Here is an 8,793-nt window from a genome sequence, read left to right as displayed (position 1 = left end):
TTGTTTTTCTGCTGCTCACCTTTCAAGATGAAGGAGGATCAAGTTGTGTTGGAAGAACCAGGATTCCAAGATGAAGAAGTATGGCTAGAATTTTGAAACATGGGTAGACATTCAGTCATTCCACAAAAATGAAGTTCCTTCTCTGCGAGCTATTATTTTTAGAAACAGAGATGGAAAGAAAGCATAGTTCTAGAGAGAGGCAATATTACAAATATGTAACAACTTGTTTGGCAAAGGGTGTTAAGATTAGCTACTTAGCAACTAAGCGTGAAAGTATTTTAATAACCTAACAACTGGTACCACCATGATGGTAACTCTGCAGGCTGGTACCAAATAGCAGAGGAAGGAGTTCAAGGTCTGGTGGGGCAGAAAGTTGAGAAAACATATTTTAAAATAGAGGCGTCTGGGTGGTGTAGTCAGTTAAACATTCAACTCTTTTGTTTTTGGCTTAGATCTGATCTCAGGTTAGTGAGATCAAGTCTCACATCAGGTTCCAGACTCAACATAGAGTCCGGTGGAGTTTCTCTCTCCCTCTTCCTCTGCCTCTGCCTGCCTCTCTCTCTCTCTCTCCAATAAATAAATAAATCTTTAAAAAAATAAAATAAGTTAAATGTTGTTCCACTCCTTTGGGTTAAGGTCTTAAAAATCTGGACAGGACATGACAAAAATATTGGGCTTCCCAGCCCTTTCAGTGTTGGTGCATCTTCTAAATATATAATAATGTGTTTGAAAAACACATTATTGATCCTACCTCGATCTATCTAGAGAAGTGGAATTTGAGGCATTTTGGAGCAACTCATAATATTGAATCAACCCTTTAAAAGATATGATACAATTGGATAATGAAGAATCAAAGTTGCACTTTTTATTTTCTGTTGCATCCCCTTCAGGAATCTTTGTTTCAAGACATTGACCTGTTACAAAAACATGGAATCGTAAGTATTTTTTCAATTTTCAATGTAAGTTTTCAGTGTGAAATTGTTCAATTCAGGGTTTCTCATCCTTGACCCTATTGACATTTGGGACTGGGCAATTCTTAGTTGTGTGTGTGGGGGTGCATTTGTAAGGTATTTAGCAGCATCCCTGGCTCCTGACCACTCACTTTATGTTGATAGCACCCCTTTTAGTTATGACAACCAAAAATTTCTCTAGACATTGTCATATGACCCAAGGGGGCAAAACTGCCCCCAGTTGAGAACCACTGGTCTGACTAGAGGTGTTCAGGGCTACCTACCACTGTTTTCAACAGAAAATTCAGTTCCTTGGCAGGTGATTAGAGTAAATGATGTTGACCAAAATCAGACTTTGAGTAACAAGATGAATTCAACAGCAGTTCATTGATAGTAAAGCTTCTCTGACATTATCTTTTGGAGCCCTCACATTTAATTTCTTTCAGTTGGATTTAGAAAATAGGAGCAAGAGAAAATCCTGGCCCTTTGGCAATGTAGTTATTTGCATTTCCCAAGGGTAGAAGAAAAAAAATTAATTAAAAAAACCATATTCATAATGAAGTTCTCTAGAAGGAAAGAGCTGAACCGAGGGGGCGAATGTGTGATAAATTTGCTAGCTTTTCTACCAACAGACTTTTCTTTTGAATTCCTTGTTACATTGCCATGGTCTCACTAACATTCTTGGGAAATCAGGGCACAGCCAGAACATTTGGCAGCATGCTGGGTATGTTCTACTCAGATATTTCCAGAACATTTGGCTACATGGTGGGTGGGTTCCACCTGGCTGCTTGTATAAAATTGGCATCGTGGTAGAAGGAGATGGACACAAAAGCACATGAGATCGTATGGGAGACTTGCAGGCTGGCATTTTATCAATCTGCTGCACCCATTCTTTTATTTACAGAATGTGGCTGACATTAAGAAACTGAAGTCAGTAGGAATCTGTACCATCAAAGGGATACAAATGACAACAAGAAGAGCACTATGCAATGTCAAAGGGCTCTCAGAAGCAAAAGTGGACAAGATTAAAGAGGCAGCCAACAAACTTATTGTAAGCAAAATCAATTCTTTGTTGTTTTAGCTTAGAAGGGCCCTGGGAGTCTCTGTAGCCTTTCTCATTGAACACCAGAAACTCCTCACAAATACTAGAAACTACTGAGGGAACCCTGAATTTCTATGGATCACAATCTATTATACTCCTCATGTTAACTTTTGATCCCTTCAGTTTCAAAATTTTTTTTTAATTTTTTATTTATTTATGATAGTCACAGAGAGAGAGAGAGAGGCAGAGACATAGGCAGAGGGAGAAGCAGGCTCCATGCACCGGGAGCCTGATGTGGGATTCGATCCCGGGTCTCCAGGATCGCGCCCTGGGCCAAAGGCAAGCGCCAAACCACTGCGCCACCCAGGGATCCCCCTCCCTTCAGTTTCAAAGCAACAACAATTAATTTTTGACAGATTGAGACAAGAGTTAAAGAGACTTGAATACTATAAAGATAATCATTTCTACCAAGCCTTTTTTTTTGGATCTCCTTTTATATTAATTTTTCTCCCTTTATGTTTCTATGCCTTAACGCCTCCTTATTTTTGCTTTGTCTTCTCAAATATTGTATCTTTGGTTGTTGCAAAGCACTCAGCACCAAAGAAGTTGTACTCTCATGGTATAGGTCAATTGGTGAGGGAACGTTGGGTTAGAAAAAGACTAACAGTGTGGTCTACACGTATACAATCGAGATAAATATGACCAAGAATATGCTCACTGAGGCAAATGAACTGCAGCTGAGCTGAACTCATACCTTGGAGCTGGCCCACAGACTATGAGAGGCCCATGCAGCTAAGAGGCTCCAAGCAAAAACATATGCCTTTGACCCTAGCTTTTGTGTTGAACTTTTGGAGGCCAGTGGAGGAAACTAGCTTTGGTAACAAGAATGTGCGGTAAGAAAGTCACCAAGTCTCTCCTTTTGCAGAACAAAGCTTTCCATATTTACATATGTGTGTGAGGGTCTTATTCCCAGCAACTCCTAGAAGGTTTTTCATGGACAGCCATTTGGTTTCCTTCCTCAGAGGCAGTTGAAGTGTGACAGTGATGACAGTGGCAGTGTGGTCCTGAACTTGAAGACAACCTAACTGAACTCTTCTGAACCCAGCTCAGTTGCCCTACCTTCTGAGTAAACTCAGGCGGTATATTCACAGGTCAATTCTACAACTGCCCTAGAGCAGTACCCAGAGTTTTTAAAACTGCCACTTTAGAGTTCATAAGCATTACTCTTATTTTCCTTGTAAACTAAATCCCATTATCAAAGAAAAGAATCCCTCTCCTTCTCAAGCATATACTAGTGAACCCAGAATCTGCATCCTTTCTTAACTAAAGCTGTTTATTCTTAGAAAGAGATTGAGATAGAAGGAGGGAGGGAGGGAAGGAGGGAAGGGGTGGAGTGAGGGAGAGAGAGACAGAGAGAGAAAGGAAGTTAATTTAGTAATATAGTGGTTCCAAACATTAGTGCGTATCAATGACCTGGAGCGGCTAATAATGAAGATATACGCCCAGACTTGTTGAAATAGGATAGGGCCTGTTTTTTTTTTTTTTTTTTTAAGAGTTGTGAGTTTAAACATTTTATTTACTTATTTTACAGGGTGGGGGAGGGGCAGAGGGCGAGGGAGAGAGAGAACCCGAAGTAGGCTCCACGCTCAGCACACAGCCCTACATGGGGCTTGATCTCATGACCTGAACTGAAATCACGAGTCAGAGACTCAACTGACTGAGCCACCCAGGTACCCCGGTTTGGGCTTTTTAAACCTCCTGTCAAGTTCTCCAAAGTTTGAGAACCACTGTCCTATGAAACAAGAACAGAAATACATTAGACCATATCATTAGAGCACATCAAGCCCTGTTCTCACTAGTTACACTACTGCATCACTACAGCTCATTGATTTGGCAAATAAGTAGCATTTCTACTGCTGACAGATATTGTCTCATGAATAGTGAATTTCTGTGCTCCTTGAAATTTCCAGAGCTAGGGGGAAATGATGCTGGTCAATGGAATCATTTAGTAAAATACCATTCTGCTTTGTGCAATAAATATACCTCATTTAAATTTTACAGCTACCCTATGAGAGAGACACTGTTCTTATCCTGATTTGACCCCAAAAATAAGTTGGAGTACAGCAAGATTAAGTAGTTTACCCTAAATTACACAACTAGTAAGTATTAGAGACATATTTTGAACCTACATAGGGCAGTTCCAGCACCTGTTTTTTAACCATGATCTTGTGCTGCTTTCAAAGATAAATAAATGAATTGTAGTTCATATCAAATGATGACCCTGATAATTAAGTAGAGAGTTTTGGGCAGCATTTGAAATTAACATCATCATCTTATACCCTTTTGAACATTTCCTTTTGTCTTTCTGTAGGAACCAGGATTCTTGACTGCCTTTGAGTATAGTGAGAAGAGAAAGATGGTTTTCCATATCACCACTGGGAGCCAGGAATTTGAGTGTGTATCTTGTATCTTTTACTACCACTAGACACAATCTTTGGAATGTTGTATCTTTTTTCTTGAGTTTGTTAGAAATAGCTTCTTTTTCTGAAGTAGCTTTTTTTTTTTCCTGAAAGACTACTAAAGCAAACAAATTCCAGATGATTTGTAGAAGCAAGATTAAATTTCTTATAAGAAATTCAGACCCAAAATATAAGTAGTTTTCTGAATCAGCCTGTATTTTTAAAACCATCTTGAAAATCAGTTTAACTTTTCATTTCCTTTTCTTCTTGTTGATAAAGGAAATTCCATTTCACTTTTGGTTTTACTTAAAAATCAGTTGTTAGATTGAATATTTTAGAAGAAATAAATTCAGTGGGGTTTTTTTTTGCTCTTTAGCATCAGAAGCTCTTACTCATTAACAAATTCTGTCTGCTCTACCTTCAACAACAAATCACCCGATTTCTTTATTTCTTCAACAAATAAATTACAAGGAATCAAAAAAGATGAAGTCAGGGAGAAGACGTAGAAATTAAAAGAGATTTAAAAGACATTTTACCTAGTCCCCAATATATGGATTTTATTTGAATCCTGATTCAAATACACTATAAAAAATAAGATGTATATGAGACAATTGGAAGATTGAACACTTACCTTTTTTAAGATTATTTATTCATTTAAGAGAGAGAAAGGGAGTACAAACAGAAAGAGGCAGAGAGAAGAGAAGCAGACTCCCCACTGAGCTATGAGCCTGATGTAAGGCAGATAGATGCTCAACCATCTGAGCCACCCAGGTACCCCAAAATTACTACTTTTTCAGGTAATAATGATAATATGATTATGTTTAAAATAAGAGTATTCATTTTTTAGAGATAACTACTGAAATATTTAGGATAAAATGATATATTGTCCAGTCTCTGCTTAAAATAATATGAAAGGGGAGGGAAGTAATTAGAGGTTTATATGAAAAAAGATTGACCATGAGTTCATAGTTGATAATTGTTGAAGCTAAATGATAGGTACATGATGGCTCATTAGTATACTGTTTTTTGTCCACTTTAGTTTATGTTTGAAACTTTCCATTATAATATTTATATATATTTTTTATGTGTGTGTGTGTATAGAAAAAAAGAAGAAATAGGAATTCAATTAATTCTCTACCACCTCCTCCACTGTTACCTTACTGGTTTAAACTATCTATTAATATCTCCTCTGGAGTGTTATTATAATGCTTCTAGCCTCTCTCTTTCAGATCTTGGCTCTACTATTTATTCTTCACACAGTAGCCGGAATGATCCCTTTAAAACTTAGGTCACAGGCGTCTGGGTCATTCAGTCGATTGAGTGTCTGACTCTTGATTTCGGCTCAGGTCATGATCTCAGGGTCATGGGATCTAGCCCTGCATCATGGGGTTCCATACTCAGTGGGGAGTCTGCTTGGGATTCTCTCCCTCTGCCCCTCCCCCTCTGCCCCACACTCTCTTAAAAACAAAAACAAAAATCAACAAACTTAGGTCAAATCATGACATTTCTCTGCCCAAAACTACTTTAATGACTCCTCATCTCAGAGCAAAAGCCAAAATCCTCTTTAATCAACTCTCATCTTTTTATTCTTTTTTCAGTTTGCTATACACCAACCACACCAACGTCTTTGCTATTCCTAGAACATGCCAGATACACTCCATCCTCAGGGTCTTTGCACTTACCATTTCCTCTGCTTGGAATACTTTTTCCTTCTACATCTGCATGGCATACTGTCATATCTTTCAGATCTTTGCTAAAATGTCCACTTCTCAATGAGGCTGCTTTAATCACTTTATTTAAATATTTAAACTCCCTGCCTTCATCCTCTGCATTTCTTTTTTTTTTTTTTTAAGATTTTATTTATTCATAGGGACACAGAGAGAGAATGAGAGGCAGAGACACAGGCAGAGGGAGAAGCAGGCTCCATGCAGGGAGCCTGACGTGGGACTTGATCCAGGGTCTCCAGGATCACTTCCTGGGCTGCAGGCGGCGCTAAACTGCTGCGCCACCGGGACTGCCCATCCTCTGCATTTCTTATTTTCTTTCTGGATCTAATTTTTATTCATACCATTTAATAACATCTGACATACCACATATTTCACTCATTTACTTATTATTGTTTATTGTCTATTCTCTCACTAGAATGTAGTAAGCTCCACAAAGTGAAGGATTTTTGTCTTTTGTTCATTGCTTTATTCCAAGTGCATAGAACAATCTCTAGTGTAAACTAGGTGTAGAAGCTGTTTTTAGGCAAATAGGCTTGAGTGATGGAATATATAAAGGGCCCACAGTGACAGCCTGGCTGAATCCAGTCAGGCCTATCAGGCAATGCACCTCAAAGTATCTACAGGCCCTAATAACCAATGGGCTACTTACAACCAGGCACAGTTTACCAAAAAAAGCAGAATTGCATTCGTTGCCATGTTTCCTCATCTGTCCCTTTTAAAAACAGCCACCCCCTCAAATAAATAAAAAATAAATAATAATAAAATAAAATAAAAACAGATCCCACTTACTGCTTCATAGCAGACAGCCTTTCCCTTTCTCTCTTGCCTGCCCCTCCCTTGCAGTGTATCCAATAAGCTATCTCCTCTGTCCTGCCTCTGGTGAATCCTTCACTGCCAGGACTGCTGGCTACCACCTGATCATCACCCCACATTAGGGGACCCCCATCCAATTAGGACACACTCTATCTATCTATCTATCTATCTATCTATCTATCTATTTATTTATGAGAGACACAGAGAGAGAGGCAGAGGGAGAAATAGGCCCCATGCCAGACATGGGACTTGATCCTGGGTCTCCAGGATCATGCCCTGGGCTAAAGGTGGCACTAAATCACTAAGCTACCAGGGCTGCCCAGGACAGACTCCATTTAAACACCACACTAGGTTCTCAGTAAGTATTAGGTGACTGCATGAATAAAGAAATAGTAAATGAAGTAAGTTGGTGAAGTGTAGTATACTATATATTCCTCTTTTGGAGATTCACAGTGTACACCAGCCTACTAAAGGATCTAAAATCCTGTCATGGGATCCCTGAGTGGCTCAGCAGTTTAGCACATGCCTTTGGCCCAGGGCGTGATCCTGGAGACCCAGGATCGAGTCCCACATCGGGCTCCCTGTATGGAGCCTGCCTCTCTCTCTCTCTCTCTCTCTCTCTCTGCGTCTTTCATGATTAAATGAATAAAATCTTAAAAAATAAAATAAAATAACATAAAATAAAACAAAATCCTGTCATGAAATACAACACCTTTTTAACCTAGCATTACCCCAAATTTTAAAAATCAGAACCCTTCTTTCACGTAACAGCTAAGGAAGAGTCTTTGGGAAGTCCTACCCCAAGGCATATTGGTCAAAATCAGGTTGATCAACAAAACAATTTGATTTAAGTGACAGCTTGATATTCTCCAGTCATTCTTCCACATCTGGTTTAAGCAACATTGGTTTAAAGGAATTCTTACTGTTGTAGTGAGTTTTCTGGTGTCCTCGGTTTTGAGTTTTGGGCACAGAAAATACTATTCAAGAACTAGGTTTTTAAAATTTTATTTATTTATTCATGAGAGACACACAGAGAGAGGTAGAGACATAGGCAGAGGGAGAAGCAGGCTCCCAGCAAGTAGCCTGATGTGGCACTCAATCCCAGGACCCAGGATCCCATGTCCCAAAAGTCATGCTAATAGAAATAAGAAAGATTTTAAGAGTCTCCTTCCAGGTCTTAGTACAGTTAACACAATTAATATTTGTTGTATTTAATGAATGAGTGACATAATGACCTAACCTTAAGTCTTTTCACATCAAGAATATTAAATACACTGAAACACTGAGTTGCCAATTAAATGTATGCTGTCAAAATCTGACAGTTATTCTTCTAACTGCTAGCATTACCTATAATACTTTTGAATATTTCCTATCCTGACATGTTCTTCATTGAGTTCTATTTGTGTAAGACCAATCATGGTGACAATCACCAGATTCTCCTAATATCTATTTTTCATACATTTCTCAGTATATTTAAACACTGGATATTCAGGGGATCCTAGGTGGCTCAGTCTCGTAAGCCATTTGACTCTTGGTTTTGGCTCAGGTCATGATCTCAGGCTCCTGAGATGGAGCCCTATGTCAGACTTGTGGCTCAGTGGGGAGCCTGGTTCTCTCCTCCCTCTGCCCCTCCCCCTGCTCATGCTCACTTTCTCTCTCTCTCAAATAAATAAAATTTTTTTAAAAAGATATTATTTATTTATTCATGAGAGACACACGGAGAGAGAGAGAGAGGTAGAGACACAGGCAGAGGGAGAAGCAAGCAGGGAGCCTGACATGTGACTTGATCCTGGGTCTCTAGG

At 39.1% G+C, this 8,793-nt stretch overlaps 1 protein-coding gene across 1 annotated transcript in view; it reads left to right on the top strand.

The window, feature by feature from the left end:
- DMC1 (DNA meiotic recombinase 1) overlaps positions 1 to 8,793 on the top strand; it is a 35,594-nt gene continuing 26,801 nt past the window's right edge. Inside the window, exons 1-4 of the mRNA XM_025984237.2 lie at positions 1 to 78; positions 891 to 935; positions 1,855 to 2,001; positions 4,364 to 4,446. Of these exons, the coding sequence (XP_025840022.1) occupies positions 28 to 78; positions 891 to 935; positions 1,855 to 2,001; positions 4,364 to 4,446 (326 nt within the window). The 5' untranslated portion in view covers positions 1 to 27. The remainder of the gene's footprint in view (positions 79 to 890; positions 936 to 1,854; positions 2,002 to 4,363; positions 4,447 to 8,793) is intronic.

This window comes from Vulpes vulpes, unplaced genomic scaffold (assembly GCF_048418805.1).
Source record: "Vulpes vulpes isolate BD-2025 unplaced genomic scaffold, VulVul3 u000000677, whole genome shotgun sequence".
Lineage (NCBI taxonomy): Eukaryota > Metazoa > Chordata > Mammalia > Carnivora > Canidae > Vulpes > Vulpes vulpes.
The sequence above is the reverse complement of the archived record's forward strand: the minus strand, read 5'-3'. Positions and strand labels throughout refer to the sequence as shown.